The sequence below is a fragment of the Perna viridis genome, chromosome 10 (assembly GCF_037379345.1).
Source record: "Perna viridis isolate PV_CMFRI_1.1 ecotype Kerala chromosome 10, ASM3737934v1, whole genome shotgun sequence".
NCBI lineage: Eukaryota > Metazoa > Mollusca > Bivalvia > Mytilida > Mytilidae > Perna > Perna viridis.
In genome coordinates this window covers 10,032,677-10,051,719 of record NC_142454.1, presented here as the reverse complement: position 1 = coordinate 10,051,719, position 19,043 = coordinate 10,032,677, and the positions used below count along the sequence as shown (strand labels likewise).

Below are 19,043 nucleotides of genomic sequence, written 5' to 3'. Positions count from 1 at the left end.
TTAGAAAGTTTCTTGATAATCTGATTCCATCAAACAACAGCAGGTTTCTAGTATACACAATGTAATTGTGAGTTTCATAGACAACATAACATTTTCACTAAGTTATTTAATCTGTCCTTTGTTTGACTCAAATACATTAGATCAGGATTGAACTTTAGTCCTGTAAATGCTTAAAACGATAGGAACCTTTGTTAGAATTACCCCTGAGGTGGAGGTAGAGTTAAAGGGGGTCAAATCTGGATGAGTTACAGCAGGTGCTAGTTAGAATATTCAAGTGGGAAATGTATCAATGATCATAAATACGCATATTATAAGCGTAACTAGCTTAAAATGCCTTTTTATAGCCAGTAGTGACATTTTTTTATTTTGACAAAGAGGAAATCCTAAAATTGGACAGCTAAAAGAAGAGTTGTGAAGGGGAAGAATGTATCTGGATTAGCTAACCCAGTTTTTAATTAACTTATGTATACAGGATATTTATATACGTTTTTTCATGACTGCTATACATGAAGTTGCTTAAGAGGTCTCAAATTATTATTTTCTTCCAAAATCAAATATATCATTAGAAAGACTATGACTTTTGTTGTAGGTAAAAATTTAAAGACTGATTAGTGTACTTTAAGAATTATGCACAAAAAATAGAAATGGGTGATTCATTCAAAAAAGATGGTCAAATTAATGATAAATGTTAGCTTGAGGAATTATGTTTATGAAATGGACATTATATATGATTTTACATATATATGACACCTTTTTATAACAGATTTCTGAGGTGAAATTTACAATAGATAGTGTTGGCAAAATCAAAGTTATCTCCCTTCACATAAAATGTTAGTGCATCCCATGAACTATAATAGAAGATTATTATGAAAAAATTGTTCGACTTCAATACTAAACAACATATCAAAAATTAAAATCAAAATATGTGACCTTTTGACCCATAAATCACCCAATGCAGGATTTTTGGGTGGACAGCTGAGAGCTACTTAAATCTTCCTGCCTGATACAGAACTTGGAACTAACACTATAAAAACAATTCACAACTAAATCTTATCTTCCTGTCAGCTTCTTTCAATGTTAGGAAACAGAAGCTAAGCTTATTCTTCATATTTTGGCAAAAGATGACATGAAATTAGATTTATAGTAAATTCTTCATAATGATGAAGTTAATCTCATAATTCACCAATCAAACAGTTCTAGTAACCAGGTGGTATAACAGTTTATATACTTGTGTGTGATCAATGGTTAACAACTAGTGCAAAAACCATTCGGAAAGTGGTTAAATGTTATTAAAATCATCTGAAAATGAATTACATTAGACCTTAGTAAATATTTCCTATGATACAAGAGTTATCATGTTTACTGTAAACATTAAAATTTTGCAGATTCTGTCAGTGAAGATATACACAGGTATCAATTTTTGTGTCTTAAAATGTTAAAATTTAATTTTACATTTTCTTTTTTTCACCCTTGTCAGTCCACCAGTATAATATCAAAAGTTAGTACACTACCAAAATTAACAAGTAACTGGTAGCAAAAGGTGAAGCACAGAAAGCCATGAGTACAATGTTCCACTAAAAAGTTCCACAATTACAGTTTTGGTTTAGGTTTCATCTATGGCATGGTAAATAAACAATCAGACAGGCTTCAAACATTAATTCTTAAATATGTCAACCTTGACTGTGGCAGTGTGGGGCACATAACTAGGAAAAAAATATTAACAATGCCCACTAAATTATTATCCTCATTTGTTTAAGTCCATGCTTTGCTATGTGAGACCTTCAAAAACATTCAGTTCAATATTTAAAAATATTCAATGAAAGTTTCATTAAATTCCATTTAGTGATGATGTACAAGGAGTAATGGATAAGAGAAGGTTACAACTATGTGTAACTGAAGTCTGGACAGAAGTATGATTAGAAGTATGGATGATTAGAAGTATGATTAGAAGTATGATAAGAAGTATGGATGGAAGTATGGACAAAAAGTACAGGCAGAAGGATAGACTCCCGTATCATTATATACCCCCACTTTGTAAGTGAGGGGCATAATAATTAGAAGAAGCCTCTTTAGTTCTATTTAACAATTAATTAATAAATATTTTCAACTACAATTGTAAATGTTCATAAAGTTCAAATCCACAGCTTTTAAGTTTATGCTGATAGTTGAAACAATGGACCAACTATATGTCCCCTACAACTACATAGCAAGGCAATGAAAAAGTCTCCTATCATAACATTATAACAACATCAGATTCAAAACTTAAATAATATAATTTCAACACATTCCAAAACATCCTGCCATGTTGTAAGCATGCAACATTTAAAATTCATAATCAAATCACCCTCCTTTAATTAAATAGATATAAAAGCTTATTAATTTACCTGAATAAGCATAATGCTATACATCCCTGCCTCAGTAAACGATTACTGTAATATGGTGTAAGTAGTGCATGATGATATCAGTAAACGACCTGTCAGGTAAGGTTTGTAGGTAAGGCTTTTGATGCTTACCTGACATAATTAATGGCACTATTGTGAAGAAATTTGAAAGAACAAATCATAAGGTTATCCTAGCTGTACAGCAAAAAAAAAATGGTCATAGAGTTATCTTGAAAGCACAGACCTTTGATGAAGATCTTGGGAAAGAAAGAAATGATGCAAATTAAATCTGGTATAGAATTGTTTCTCTTTTCTCATTAAGTGATAAAATATGCAAATGACTTTTTAACCACCTAGCGAAGATTACATTTTTGCAAGCAGTTTCCGGCCATTCCATAACTTCAGAATTTCATACACTTTTCCTTGTTTTTTTTAAAGAAGAACCTTAATATCTTTCAGTGACGCATGGAATTAAGTAATTTCACAGCTTTCGATAATAAAATTACTATTTTAATATGCTCACTAAAGCCTGTATAAAATTAAAATTTCATGACCTCCAGTAGAGAAAAACTTTTTTATGGATCCAACCAAAGAAGGGTCTATATGACAACTCTAGGGATTCTTAAAAAGTGTAAGGTCCAAATAGGCAATCAATTTTCTTTGAGAGTCCCATTAACACCAGAAAGTATTCTATCAGACATCCATTCTATACACCAGCTGATTACCTCATCATAGAGTTTTTTTTTTTAAAGATGGCTATAAATAAATCTAATATGTCAATAGATCTGACTACTGTGAATCACTTCACTTTCAATAAAGACAGCTATCTGATACTACGAAAACAAATTCATGAGCAAGTAAATACAAAAACCTAGCAGCATAGAATATGATAGATTCAACTTAAAACATGTTTAGCATGAAATGCTTTTAAAAGGCTTAGGATATGAAAACCTTCAAATACAGCCTTCACCTTTCATCTTCTTCAGTTTCCTACTTAGAAAAATTAATTACTTGCCATTCAAGAAGCAAGTCTTGTCAGAGGAATATGAAGAGAGAAGACTTCACTCCACAGTTTTCTTACAGAAAGTAAAATATTTAATTTCAGGGGAAAGTTGAACTTATTTTGATCGAACGACCCTTGCCTGATCATATGCCTTAGGTAGCTAACAGGACAAATGAGATAGAGGTTTGAACTTTATATCATTCCATGGGAATTTAAATCTGTGTAAAATAAAAGGTAAAAATCTCAATCTCAATTGTCAATTAACTAGCTACCTAAGATATTTCATTTCATCAGGGGATTGGCATTTTATTAAAAGAAATCAAGGGAATCAAGATTCAAAAGAACTTCTCAAATATCTAACTCGATCATATAAACACCATCATTGAATGAACTATAATGTAAGAAAGGCCAATTCGATCACATCAACATCATTGTATGAGCTGTAATGTAAGGAAGACCAACTCCATCACATCTACATCATCATTGTATTAGCTGTAATGTAAGAAAGACCAACTCTATCACATCAACATCATCATTGTATGAGCTGTAATGTAAGGAAGACCAACTCTGTCACATATACACCATCATTGTATCAGCTGTAATGTAAGGCAGACCAACTCTATCACATTAACACCATCATTGTATGAATTCTAATGTAATGAAGACCAATTCAATCACATCAACATCATCATTGTATTAGCTGTAATGTAAGGAAGACCAACTCTGTCACATAAACACCATCATTGTATGAGCTGTAATGTAAGGCAGACCAACTCGATCACATCAACAACATCAACCTTTGAGCTGTGATGTTTCTTCAAATAGACAATGTCAACAAAGAACAAAAATAAAATAAGATTTGGGCATTATTACACTGCCATAAGAAAGATACAAGCCCAAGCCAAATCAAGGCCAAACTAAGATAGCTTTCAGAGTATGCCTAAAAATAGTCACCATTTGTGTGTCAAAACTAATCACAGATGCCAAGGAAACCTTGGCGCATACTACCAAATTGTATATATCAGATTTATAGTAACAATCGTCAGCAGTATATTGCCTATGTCACTTTCACTTCATAGTAATGTATCTCATTGTTATGTAAGTGTTATCAGATTGACTTGCCTCTCACTACAATATAACATTTAGTAAGGAAGTAGGCTGTTATTGTCTGATTCTATTGCAATTCTTCCATGTGATGGTGATCAGATCTACTAACGTCCTTAAAACTATCAATAAGCAACATATTTCATTTATTCAGGTTGGGAGGGCTTTGGGGGAGGGGGGGGGGACTGCACGAGGAAATTTGGTCACAATACATTTAGAAACAAGTTAATAACATAGTGCTTAAATACAGCTGTGATTCGAAAACATCCTGGAACACTTACAACAAAAGAAGAAATAATTTCAAGTCAAGGAGAATCATGTTTAAAACTTATCTACAGACAGACAGACATTTCTGTATGAGTCAATAAAAAAATCAGATTCTTCATTCATTTTAATGACTTAATCTTTTTCTTAAATTTCAGCTCACAGTTCAATTTTTATCCATTCATTAAGAAGAATGAGATTATGTAAGTTCTATCAGATGTAAACACATATCCATTACCAAAATGCATACCAGGAAGGTTTTTTTATGAACAGTGATGTAATACACAATATCTTTGTCAGAATTGATTTCCACTACAACTTTCATAGTAACAGTACCCAAAGCTATTATATAGCTTTGAAAACAATAAGTAGAAAGACAAAGTAGGTCTAAAGTTTGATGAAAGTAGATTTTCAGAGTGTGGACAGAGATTTAACAAAATGAGAGAGACGAATGAATGGACAAAAGTCAATTGAGTGAAGATTAAATACAGGGTTATCTTTCATGAGTTTGAGATATTAAAGTCTATTTCATGAGTGGAGCATAGCGGAAAGACCAAGAATTTCACTCACATCTGCAATGAGTATAAGTACCAGTTTCTTTCATGAAAACAGATATATTTTGTTTTCTCTTATCCTAGAGAGCGCTGCCATTTTAGAATACATTATAGTAACATCAAACTTTCCCTTGCCTTTGTTTTGAAAAATCTATGATGCTGACTCACTTTTAGGTTCATTTGAGTTCATTACTCACCTCCACAACACAACACGATGTTCATGAACATAATTCATAACTGAATTTCAGTCAGAATTCAACAGCTCCAATTTTAAATATTCATAAATTCATCGCTCACCTTATTCCAGAACTCCACTGCAGTTTATAAATTAATTACTCACCTTTACGAGCCATAACTCCACTGCTGTTCATGAGTCCATCATTACTGATGATAACGACCTCTCCATCCCTGACCAGTTCATTCCAAAGCTGACTCAATCCATCCCATCCAAATACCTCCTGAAAAAAAAACTGAACTAGATTGCCGATTCTCAAAAAAAAAGACTTGCTATGAGGATACGACAAGAGTAACTATTCCTGTTATATGATTGACTGCTTGCTGCATTTTTTCTTGACTTGGGCTGAAGGCACAAAATGAGTTGGTTCTTTGCAGAATATCCAAATGTAAAACAATTTCACACAATTAAATAAAAAGTAACTTACCAAATACAGCACAGAAATGCATGGACATGCAAAAGTGAAGACTATTCAATGTTTTTCAATATTATTAGATTGGTTCAATGTACCTTCAAGGACCTACAATATTACATTCCTGCCCCGATACTGCTATACTGATCAATGAAATATATTTCTGAGGTTTTAAGTCAAGCTGGCTGAATAAATGTTTTCCATATTACAAGTATTAGGGATGGCGTATTAGCGACATTCTATAATGTAGATGCTCTAAAACCTGAAAATAACTTTGCAGTTAGGAAGCGACTGTATGAACTTATAACACACATGTACAGTGAACATAAAGTCTGGCCTTCACAGGCAAAACCTTAAATCATATTATAATCATTTTTATGGCGTTTGGTCAAAAACAAATTTGACAATAAGTGACAATTATATCCTAAAGATTTAATTTAACAAATGTTCAAAAGCATTCTAACAGGACAGAGTTAATGTACTTTCAGTCTGTGCTAATATTGAGACATCCAGGATTCTCTTTCCTAATTTTTTTCACCAAACATAAATTGACATTAGAATCTGTTTATAATATCTACAGGTACACCATGTTGGATGAAGGAACAGAATGTAAACAAATAAAACATACTGATTTCATTTATATCAATGGAATCAAACTGTTTGATTGAATTAAGGCAGATATTTTTATGACAGAAAAGCTATAATCAGAGAAAGAATGTCTTGTGAAAAATTGGCAACAAAATAACACTGTATTTTATGATGCCAAGGTTACAAGAATTTCAGTTCACAACATATTTAATAAAACAATTATATAGTAAAAATCCCATTAAAGTCAATTTGAACTACCTACAATTCTTTAGATAAATTGATATTTCAAATGCAGAATTAATTCCCTTTTTAACCCTTTGAGTTTCCATCCAATGGAACAAGAGTTTGTCTTTTAAATTAACAGTGAAACCTGCCTAAAACAAACCCTTTTCGGAGTTCATGGTTCTGTGTAGATAAGTGTTCAGTTTACCCAGGTTCAAAATATATCAATTGATATAAGGAAACTTTAAAAGTGTCTGGTTCAGACAGGTTTTGGCATTGTTAAGGTTTTCATTAGAGAGGTTACACTGTAATGTCCCTTCATAGTGACAATGCTCATATAATACAGTGATTAATTTTCCCATGTAATGATTAAGAAAACAATTCCAGCACAGCTTGACAGATGTATTTATGCAAAATCAAATGATTAAGAAGGAAAAATTAGGAATAAATAACTCTATTTTCAGTGTTTCATGCTAAAACCAATAAAAGATATGTCCCATGAAACAATGGTAAAAAAATTAGAATGGTACAAAATTATCCCTTTGTGGTTACTTTATCAGGATAACTGATACAACAATAATTATGTGCAACTCAATATAAAATGAAAAGAATGAAGTAGTAGAAGTTAATTTACCTTCAAAGTATGAAGCGAAACTATAAACCCAGCTATCTATCCTAGTGTTCAGTATGCTAATAGGAGAAAGGTAATTATAACCAGGTACTGTTGTTTTTACCTGTTTACAACATTTGCATCTTACAAATACTGAATATAAAAATCTCTTTACTTTGTTAAATTGGAATAGCAATTGTTAAACTTGATCAAAAATGAATTACACTTGAACAAGACTGTACAATCTCACACACCTACAAGCCTAGAAATTTAAGTCAGATAAGACAGAGTTTAGAAAATAATGACCTGAACACACAAAATAGTTGAATTAATGACAATGTTAAAAATTCTGGAATTTCATTTAGCAGGATAAAGACTGAGTTCATTCCACTAGCTAATTCAACTTCAAATAGAGAAACAATTTAGTCCAAATGATATTGGTAGTATTGTATGTCACTACATGTACTTTGTACTCAACATAAAAAGCTCTACTTTTCTACTTTTTCAATTTGATTCTTTATTTTGGCAAATTTGAAAAAAACTATTGTACATGTATAAGAACAACAAATGAATTATATATAAAACACAGAATGGCTGATGGGGAGGTGTACTCTTTCAAATAAAGTTGCATGGTCCATATGTATCAACTACTACTATCTAGTATATATTCTTTTACTGACTAGACATACAAATCAATAACACTAAAGCTATTTTGTTATAAGATTAACCAGAAATTCAATCATCAGATCAATCATATTAAATACACAGTGTTGCAATATTACTACAGTTTAGGTCACCTGACCAAATATTACTGAACATACATTCACTCACTCAAATGACAGGCCTTTACAATACTTAGAAACCCTGCTTGGTGATGTTCCCATCATTGAAATGTATGCAATAAACTTTTCAATTTTCTCAATAACCGCTCATATTTGTCCTTTGTTGTGATGATGATCATCAAGCCAAAAATATTTACACCTTTAACAGTCATACGAACACTCATTTTTAAGGCATGAAATACAATGTGGCTATGAGAATGTCAAAACATTTCATAAGCAACTGCTGTCTTGTCACTGGCAAAGGTTTAGATTACAAGCTGAAACTGGCACACAAAATAGTCAAAACCAATCATTTTATGCTCAGAAAATTGGAGATATCTCAACAAAAACAAAACAAACTTAGCCAAAAATAGGTGAGAGTACAAAATTAATTTGACCTTTTGGTGTAGTTCCAGCAAAAGGCATTGAAGCTTTTCATTCTATGCAATACACAAAAACAAGTTTTGATTACTTGCTGTGCCTGTTATACAATTTAGTTGTATTATGACATCATACAACAGCGGTTTATGTCAATGTTTTACATCACTAATGAGGTTTCCACACCTTTACGTGGAATGAAGAATGATAATAACAGGTAAAACAGTAATAATCAACTTCAACAGTAACATTATCAGTGACTGAGTCCCTGTTTAGTGCAACAGATTTGGCTTATTTTTCTCAATGTACTAATTTTTTTAAAAACTTTTCTTATAAATGTTGATTTATCCAATACATAGGTATTGTCTTAGCCTATGAAATATAAATATGCAGTGAGGCAGTAATGTTGCATTTCAGTAATTTTTTCTAATTTTTTTAAAATTTATTTTTCAATCCTTTCACAATTAAAGTTACTTGTCATCCATGATAAAAATGATTATTGCAGATCTATCAAAAACATTCGGTGATACTAATAATGGCAAAAAAACCAAGGTATCGATAGAGTAAAATACCTTGAATGGCTTGTTTAATCAAAAGAGAACGGATATTATGAAACACATCAAATGCACAAGCGTATTTGATCAAATTTATTTCAAAAACAGATTTTAAATAATTGCACCAACCAGAATTAGGTCAACAAGAGTGAATTAAAATATGTCCCATCTCCAAGTCACCATATTTTTGCAAGCATGCACATTTGTAAATGGGAAACAATTGAAATAAGCACATTTTATAGTTTTTTTTTTTCAATTACACTTGAACAAAACTGTACAACCTGACACACCTTCATGCCTAGAAATCTAAGTCAGATAAGACAGAGTTCAGAAACAATGACCCGAACACATAAAATAGTTGAATTAATGATAATGTCAAAAATTCTGGAATTTCATTTAGATCAATTTTAGCTTAATATTTCATGCATTTCAAGATGGCTTTGTATGAGTCTGTTTCACTTGCCAGCCAATAAACTCAATAAAGCATACAGGTAGGTATGCCAGACTACACTCAAAGCAAAGCATACAGGTAGGTATGCCAGACTACACTCAAAGCAAAGCATACAGGTAGGTATGCCAGACTTCACTCAAAGCAAAGCATACAGGTAGGTATGCCAGACTTCACTCAAAGCAAACAAATTGTCCCTTTATCTATTACATGTATATACTGCATACTTGGCAAAAAAGCTGTGACAACGAATTCCATACAATTAAGTCTGGGATCTAACCAAGGACCTTCACCACTTAATGCCAGCATACTACCACTATACCACCGAGACACTGTATAATTCCAAAAAGCTTCATGAATGAACTCAGGGCTCTAAACAAATATGTCAACTTATGTTGACCAAAGATTAGTACTGTGCAAGGTATTGTTTCATTCTTTAAAGGCCTGAAAACAACTTGCCTAAAAGACCAATGTCATAGATAAGGGATGTGTTAGTTTAAATCCTCAAGATTATCATTTAATAAATATCATGGATATCAAAATTAGTATTGTATTTTAAGAATCACCGTAAAGAATAGTGAATATTTCCAGGAATTCAAATTAGCAGTGGTCCAAGATCCTGGGTTCTCAATTATTCTGAACCAGGACCTTTAAATTCACCTTCAATCTCAGATACTGACACTTTCTTCAAGTGCCAGGACCTTATATTTGGTATTTGAAAAAGTCCTGGATTTATCACATGAACCTCTGATCCCTATATAGCTTGATTCATACCAGTAACCAGGGGGGTGGTGGGGGGGGGGTCGAGGGGTTCAGACAAACCACCCCTTGAAAACCAATAAGCACTATTAAACTCGCAATTCAGATTGGAGTCTGACTATTAAAGTCAAGATTTTAATTGAGTTGATCCATAAGTGCTTGAACTGTTACTCACTGTCCATGTTTTTATTGGAGTTCATGTCAAATGGTTTGTTATCTAAGTTCAGTCATATCGGTAAAATGATTTAGTAATGCAGATTATTCTCGGTGCAGATTTCGTCTGGCATTGATTTTCTTTTAAATATCACATTACGATTTCCGGTAGATTGCCGAAGCACAAAACCTTATTTTGAGAAAACATTTCATTCATCAATTTTAGGAACGTATTTCGAAAATTTTGCTTACATTAAATCATAAAGATGTGAAGGGAATACTGTCGTAACTAAGTTCCTATCACCTCTGTTGCAAGTTCAGCAGAGGAGTTTTAATTACAATTGCAAAAAAAAATATAAGACGTTCAACAAGATTTCACACCTCAAATTAATACACACTGTTAAACATACCAAGACCCTTATTCTACCATTACTTAAGATATGCTGTAATAAGCAGCTGCTAGTCTGCTCCTTCTTCATAGAAACATATTACTTGCATCGGCCCATGTTTATCGCAAACCATCATTGTTTGGGGAAAAAATTGTTTCATTGGGAAAAAACTAAGCCATATTTTTTATCAATTTAGGTAGAAGATCGGAATTGATATAGTAGTCGCCAGAGCCTTTATATTTATAAAGCCTGATAGCATCTGCAAATTATCTTATACTACCGCAGTATAAAAGTCCCCTTGGCAAACCCCATTTAGGTTCAATGCAGAGAGTTAAGTCCATTTTACAGGTATTTCTAATATATCAAATTCAATTCTATGTTATTCACGCCAATAAACAAACCAAATAAACAATTTTTACTGTGAACTTAATATGCTGTTTAGTGATCCAATTAAAAATAGTTGACCTCTAACCTCTTATCCGTACCTGTTTATTTCTAAGCAACCAGTCTTTCACTGTCAATATATTCAAGGTGTCTATTTATTTACTAGACACATAATAAACTTTAATGTTTATCTGGAAATGAAAACCCTGTGAGGCTATAAATATTCATTGATCATAGAAATGAAATAAAAAGAGGAATGCCGATTGTCATCAGATATATTCATGCAGGTCCTGGCGGATCCGAATATTTACAAAAAGGGGGAAAATAAAGAGGGGTTCCATGCTATCATTTGCCACTCATTTTTGGGCCAAGTGTTGTACAAAAGGGTAGCATAAATCCTAAAACCATCCCAACGTATCACTCACTGTATCTTGTATTTTTATTATGATTACCACCACGTGATTACCGCCATGTGACATCAGAAGCCCGGAGGTGACAATTAAAAATGAAACATTGCTTAGATGATAGCACAGGAATTTTGATAATGCATTTCCCGGGATGGTGTTGGTCTGTTGTCTAGTGATATTGCTTTTTGTAATAATCATTCTGTTGGGTTTTTTGGTCATGTTAGAAGATAACAGCGGTGCGGGTGTTCCAGGGCATTAAAAGTGCATAGCTATTATCTGCACTAGACATAGTTGTTGGAAGTATATTTTAAGACTTTGGCGTTTATGTTTAGGTACGTGTGTCTGGGACTAGGCGCCTAAGACACTAAGCACTTTAAATGACACATAGGTGTCTATGCAGTAACTTGTTGCACCTGAGCTATAAAGCTTTTCAACTGAGAAATATAGGTAGTTGCGAGAGACATGTATCCAAGGAGATTAATTATTTCAATGATTGTGGCTGCTGAAGTTTGAATAATCTGTCAGACAGTTTTGACCTGGAGGTCGATAAATTGAATTTTGTTTTGAAAATTTAGAAACTGGGAAAAGCCAAAACAGTAGTTTGTTGTTCAATTACCCAGTATGTCGGAGAGTGTTATGTTCATTCATTTAAGTGTGTTAACCGACATCAAACCTGAATATATTATGCAAACTGGCGCACTGCTACGATGCATTATAGATTTGGTGTGTATTTCTGGCAATGACTTTCGTAATCTGGATGGTGAATTTAAGAATTAATCAAAGAGTTCTGTATTAACCATTTACAACAATAAGCTCATGTTTAGATACATTTGAATTCGGTCTGTATTTCCTTTCATCACGTCCAATTTTTGCAATTTGACTGTTATTTGCGGCATAAAATTTCAAACAATCGATATAAATTGATTCAGTACATGAGTACTTTGATTTCAAATTGGGAACTACCTCCTGGGTAAAAAACCTTATTCGGCAGTAATTTAAGGCAAACAATATCACTAAGTCAAGTGCAGAATTATTATAATATATATTTTAAAGGTTCTTTAAAGCTTTTAATCAAAAATAAAGTTAGATATGTAAGCTATGAAGTACATAGCATACTGAAACACACATGCATTACATGATACATAAATTTTTTTTTTAAATATGACAGTATTTAGTCCACTGATGAATTATTTTTGTCAATTCATCAAAATAACCTCTCCATTCATGACATACATGTACACAAGATTCACTCTTGATGCATGTATAAAGCAGATTTTTAGCTCTAGTCTGTCACTTTCATAAAATAATAAAGTACTACTCCAGAAACAGGTATTTTATTTCTATCAAGGACTTTATACTACTATTCTCACATAGTCCCTGATTTTAAAGCATGTTCACCACTGTCCTTTATGGTCTAATTTATGTTACAATATAATTTGATTTTTTTTTTTAATTTAACAAACTTGATTTTTTTTTTTTTTTTTTTTCAAGTGATAAAAATTTCTAGCAAACTACATTTTGTACCATGGACCATTAATTGTGTCCCTGTTTAATTATCTTGGTATCTGATTAGTATTTCCTTAATTAGATTTTGGGAATCCCCATTCTATTTGTTTACCGATTTTCCCGCCAAAAAGTCACATGGCAAAAGTGTGAACAAATGTCATCCATATTCTTTCATCAATTCTTTCATTTCTAAGTGTTTAGACATTTTCTGATGGGATAATCATTGTTAAATGGATTTAATTTATTCTGTTATTAGGTAAGTCTGTTTCTGAATGTATCACATGGTTAAACAGGGCTGTGAAGCTTGTACGTAGCCACGTGCACATGGCCATAATTGTGTTTACCTTTGACCAGATGATGAGAGTTTTGATTGGCTCAATCATATATTTACATTTGATTGACACCTCCCATGATGATATTGTCACTCGCGGTCGTCTGGTCTAATTACCGTTAATTGCCTTCAGTTTTAAATTGGTCATGGTCAGTTACTCTGACCAGGTGTCAACATAATTTTATAATTATAGAAAATATCCCTTGCTGATAAACTTCCTGTCAGTTTTAATATACAAAAGTTAGGTGCCAAGAAAATCACCAACTGGTTATTTTTGTCACCAGATCAAATAAAAAATCGCAAATTGCGACATTGGCGATGCCCAGCGTGACCCCTAGATTATGCATTGTTATAGTTGAGGTTCACTTTTAAGCATGTAAAAAGCAAGTGTATGGAGTTTTAACCCCCTCACGCCTTAAAATATTGAAGTAAAATGATTTAAACTCCCCTCACTAGATTTTTAAATCATATGAGTTTATGGTGAACAGAAAATTCTCTAATTCAAACACATTTTATACACATTAAAGGAAATCTCAAGTAATCCCTAATTCATCAGCTTAGAAGATGGTGTTGGAATCAAATATACTGTATTTACTCATTTGCATTACATTATGAATAATAAATAATGTTACAAAAATGTATATTGTTGTATTATTGTTTTTAATCCATGTTTAATAGTATATCATTAATGCCTTATATACTTGAAAAGTTTGACTTTTTTTGCTCTGTTGATTTGCATAAAACTTTGAAGTAAAAGTATACAGATATAAATGAAATTGGAAATTATGTCTATCTTTAAAACATTGGTTAAAAAACAGGACTTTCTCAAATACAAAAACAGTGCCAGGAAATGGCTAGACTGTAGGATTTTGCACCAAATACCCCAGAGCTTATGAGGGCCTTGACCCCCAGATCCCCGGCCGTGAAGGTCGTGCCCCAAGTCAATGTAACCCCCCCCCTTTGAACATTTCTGGCTACGGGCATTTGATTAGCAATATTCATATTATATACATTTCAACTACATTCTTATCACATAATTGCATTCAAGTTGCACTATTTACTCTTAAATATTTTGAAGCTTACTTACCTGTAAGTCTGTCTTTAACCATTTGTTGTCCAGCCTCTGTTGTGGGCGGAGCTTAGTATCAGCTGACCAACTCATTTTGATGATGCAGAATTATTTACCCCTATGAATATAAATACATATAGTTACTTAATATGAAAATTATATGAAGGTGCAATATGATATTATTCATAAAGCTGTCCCCAGATAACGTTTTCTTTCTTTGAAATTCTGTAAAAGAAATGATGGAGTGAATGATTTTAATTTAGCCATAAACCAAATATTTCAGTTACATCTGTATATCCACGTACATGTACCATGTATGGTGAGACCGATGATTGATCAAGTAGCTGGTCACAGAGGCCTTATACATGTACTTTTTTGTATGTCATGTGATTAAAATTTTCATTGATATGGTCATACCAGATCAGGTTTTATACATGATAAACAGAAACAATAAGGGATAAATACCACGATGAAGTCATGTTTGTATAAAAGATCTACATGTACACATAAATTAAAAAACCAGACTGAAGTCTTCACAGTCACTAATCATCAAATATTCTACATGTATGCCAATGTGGTATGGATGAAAATAATAAAGGAAGATTTTCTAAATTCAAATGGCAATAACTCTCACAAAATTTATTAGTCAGCCCCTTCTTCTTACCTTGTTCAAGTTATCTGTGATGGCAACCTATTAAGTCATGAGAATATATAAATATTGTACATTGTATGAGTGAAATAATTTATAATGACTTATGGATGATATTATGAGAGATTTTTTTTTTTAATTCAAAGGGTAATAACTCTTACAAAAACCATTAGTAAGCACCTTGATTCTATCTCATCTTAGCTAATGATGGTCAAAATTTAAGTATTGATCTTATGAAAATTTTTGAAGAAATGTAGGTGTAGACCACTTACAATGTTGCATGAGTTTACAGGACAATACATGTAATTCATACAAAAATGATCGAACAACACCTAATTTCAAACTCATCAAAGCTATTGGTGGTAAAAACCATAAGTATAAACCTAACAAAAATTTATCAAGATATGTAGGTGTGAGGGAACTCTTACAATGTATGGATGGACAGGCAATATGACTTCTGTGAGTCTGTGAATACAATGTAGTTTTTGTCCCTACATGTACATGTATATTGTGATTTTGTACTGCACAATACTGGGAACAAAATATTACAATTCTTTATGAAATAATTCAAGTAATTAATTTGCATCTTTGCATATTTCAATGGTAGGATCCTTCTAAGTCTATGTTATTTGAGCTGTGTAGCTTACACAAACAACACAGGGCATTTGCCTTAATTTGCTGTAGATAAAACTAAATGTAGTTCAGTACTGATGCATCCCCGCCCAATGCGTGAACATGTATTATAGACTATCGAATTGGTACATGTATATTTGGGAGGTTTTGCCTACCTCATATTACAAATTGGAGTTTATAAGTTTTCAGTTTATCAAGCATATACCAGTAGACCTGGGAGGCACTGTGATTTTTGTACATTTTTTATACTTACATGTACATGTAAGTAGAGATTGACCAGTAGTACCTGTAATATAAAATCCCTGCATCATTTGATAAAATGTACATGTATTCTGGTCAGAAAGAATAGATCTTACAATTTTCATGACATTTTCAAAGCAGTTTTTACCAATGTGCTCACAAAAGTTTTATTTCACAATAAAAATTTCCATCTGATGGTTCATGTTTTAAAACTAATTGTTTGCAATCTTTTAGATATTTAATCATGAAATTTAGCTAAAATTTCGTGCAGATGACAAAAATATAAGGTGGCGACACTTTCAATGAAATTCCCTGTTAGACCTACAAAGTACTTACATGTAGTTTCCAAAAACAGCTAAGTAGTACAGCAGTAAAAAAAATAGTAAAATGAAAATTTTATATGAAAATGCAGATCTACACATACAGAACTTATTTAGATAAATTTGCTTAACCCAAACAATCCTATTCTTACAAAATTAATTTGCAAATCTATTCAAGAAGCAAATATTGTAAGGAAAGAACTATGAGAAAATATACTTCTGTACAATACTTATCTCATTTTCATACATTGACTTTTGCAAAAATTTTGTTGTAGGATTTTGCATTTTTTTTTATAGTCTATAATTTGGGGGGTTTGAACTTTAATAGCAAGCACAGCTTAAGCTGTGGCAAAGACCTACTGCAACTTGTGCATATATAGCTGGGTGCAGAACGATGAGAATGAAAATTCATTGCCAGAAGTGATATGTCGTGGAGAGAATATAAAATAACAAATTGAAAATAAGTGTCCCAAATAATTACTATAAAAAAATAAATGATTTTGAACTCATTTCTTGAAAGTGAACAATATAAAAAATTCCAGAATTTCAGGTAAATGCAAATACATGTGCTGTTCAAAACACATGTATATACTTTAATAATGATTCATTTTAATGATAATTTTATTTCAATTACATATAAGTCAACATTCTCTGCTGACTAAGTACTGCTCATGCATGTGCTTACAATTGCTTGTCATTTACAGTGAAATCTAATACTGGTAAAAAAGAAAAGCTAAGCTCACTTGTAGGCAATGCCTACTTCATATTAGAGGACGATGTTCTCATAATGGTTTATGTAATAAAGAGGAATTTTAGTTACCTACAAAAATGTATGGCCTTAAAGCACGGAGAGACTCAGAGCCAAATTTCAGTTTGACAGGCAAGGTTAATTCCAACTTCCTGTCAAACTGAAGTCAGGCTCTCAAAGTAAGCACCTTGATTCTATCTTGTCTCGTTTTTTAAATAGAAATCAAAAGCTCACATCTTAAAGCAACAAAGGTTTGTTAAATTATGAAGATAAATCCTACTTAATGTTAAACTGTAAAAAGCATAATTAATTTAAAAAAATTCTCAACATATTCATCTTCGTCCTCCTACAGGCTACACCGGCCTCATATCATGCATACCTGCCAACTTACACGATTTTGACCATTTGTCTTGCAAACAGGATTTTTCAGGCCGAATTTGTCCCAAAACCAAATTTGGTAAAAATTACCTAGAAAAATTCTAATTCAAACCCCTAAATTTGTGTATCAATCTCATTTTCTTGATTAGAAGAGCCATACACATAAATCTGATAAAAGGTATTAACTCCTAAACAGATAAAGGAATGTTTTACAACCCTTAAATCAATCCTGAATTGGCTGTTCATAAAATAGAGGTACATGTAGATCCAATTGGGATTCATTTTCTAATTGTCTATCCTCTCTTAAGATTATTTTCTACTACACAATCAATTTGCCAAATACTGTCAATTTAACAGGCCTAAAATTTGTAGAATCACAGAAACAAATTACAAATTTACCAGTGTTTATACAAAAAGATTTACCTCCCCTACAATCTTCAATTCCTATTTGAAATTAAACGGTACCGTATATTTCCGAAAGTTTTGTTTGCAATAGTCAAAAGAAATACTATATATTTGAAATGGTGATAATTTTTTTTAAATTTGGAAGCAACATTGTAGAATTTTTGTTACATTTTCTTCTATACTGCACCTCATTGTACGCATTTAATGAAAAGAAAAAGATGACCATTATCTTAGTTTCATAGAATGAAAAAAGGTGATTCAAGTCTTACTGAAAGATCACGACTTGTGATATGTTAGTATGAATAAGTTGATGTCTGAATATGATCCATTTCATTAATGATAAACAAACTGAAAATAGATTCTCCTCAAGTAGAAGATAAAGGGAAGATGAATACAATGTATTTGATAATAGTAGAAATACATGAAATGATTTCTCATTTATTTTTTATAATTTAGACCTCAGCATTTCAATTAGGTTTAGCGGAATCCACCATGAAAAGGAGCTTAAAAACATCAGTTAATTACGTTGCATGCAACTGAAAAAGGCCATTTCTTTCTGGAGTAGTTGTCTCATTCATACATTACAACACTCAACAGTAAAACCCATAAAGACTTTCAGTTGCAAAATATGTCCCGAAAATGTCCTTTCACGTCTCGCCTGAAAACCACCCCCAATGGGGATTTTCGAAAGTTGGCAGGTATAATAATGTATATAAGCTTTGATGTATAATGTCAAGATACATTGCCTACAGTACCAGATCAAGTGCAGATCATTTCGACATTTGATTTGTATTAAACTTGTATTTTTTTATTAACATACACTGATACAGATTTCTAAATTTTTCATTAACTTGTATAAGAGGAGGGGAGACCAATTTACACTGCATCGTTTCAGGACAATATTGAAATGTCTAGCAATTCATATTACCATTCCGATTCTTCAAGGACTTCAATCTCAAGTACCAAGTTTCACAGAAAAATGTATAATTATTTACTTCCGGTAGAGACTAACCACAAATACTACTTCCGTTTACTAATTTCGTCTGCTTATCCGAATGAAACTATAGTTAAACTAAAAATTATTGGATAAATTCGTGC

The 19,043-nt window shown here is 32.2% G+C and overlaps 1 protein-coding gene across 4 annotated transcripts in view; it reads right to left on the bottom strand.

Annotated features, from left to right (window-relative positions):
- LOC148604466 (E3 ubiquitin-protein ligase HERC2-like) overlaps positions 1 to 18,953 on the bottom strand; it is an 89,901-nt gene extending 70,948 nt beyond the window's left edge. For 2 of the 4 annotated variants that reach the window (XM_088550446.1, XM_088550448.1), the window contains exons 1-3: positions 18,874 to 18,953; positions 14,591 to 14,690; positions 5,647 to 5,764 (exon numbers count right to left, since the gene is read on the bottom strand). In XM_088550446.1, coding sequence (XP_088406572.1) covers positions 5,647 to 5,764; positions 14,591 to 14,665 — 193 coding nt within the window. In that variant the 5' untranslated portion in view covers positions 14,666 to 14,690; positions 18,874 to 18,953. Of the gene's footprint in view, positions 1 to 5,646; positions 5,765 to 7,397; positions 7,542 to 14,590; positions 14,691 to 16,107; positions 16,141 to 18,873 lie in introns of those variants that run through there. The other 2 variants (XM_088550447.1, XM_088550449.1) reach the window with 2 other exon arrangements.
- Positions 18,954 to 19,043: the final 90 nt, after the last annotated feature.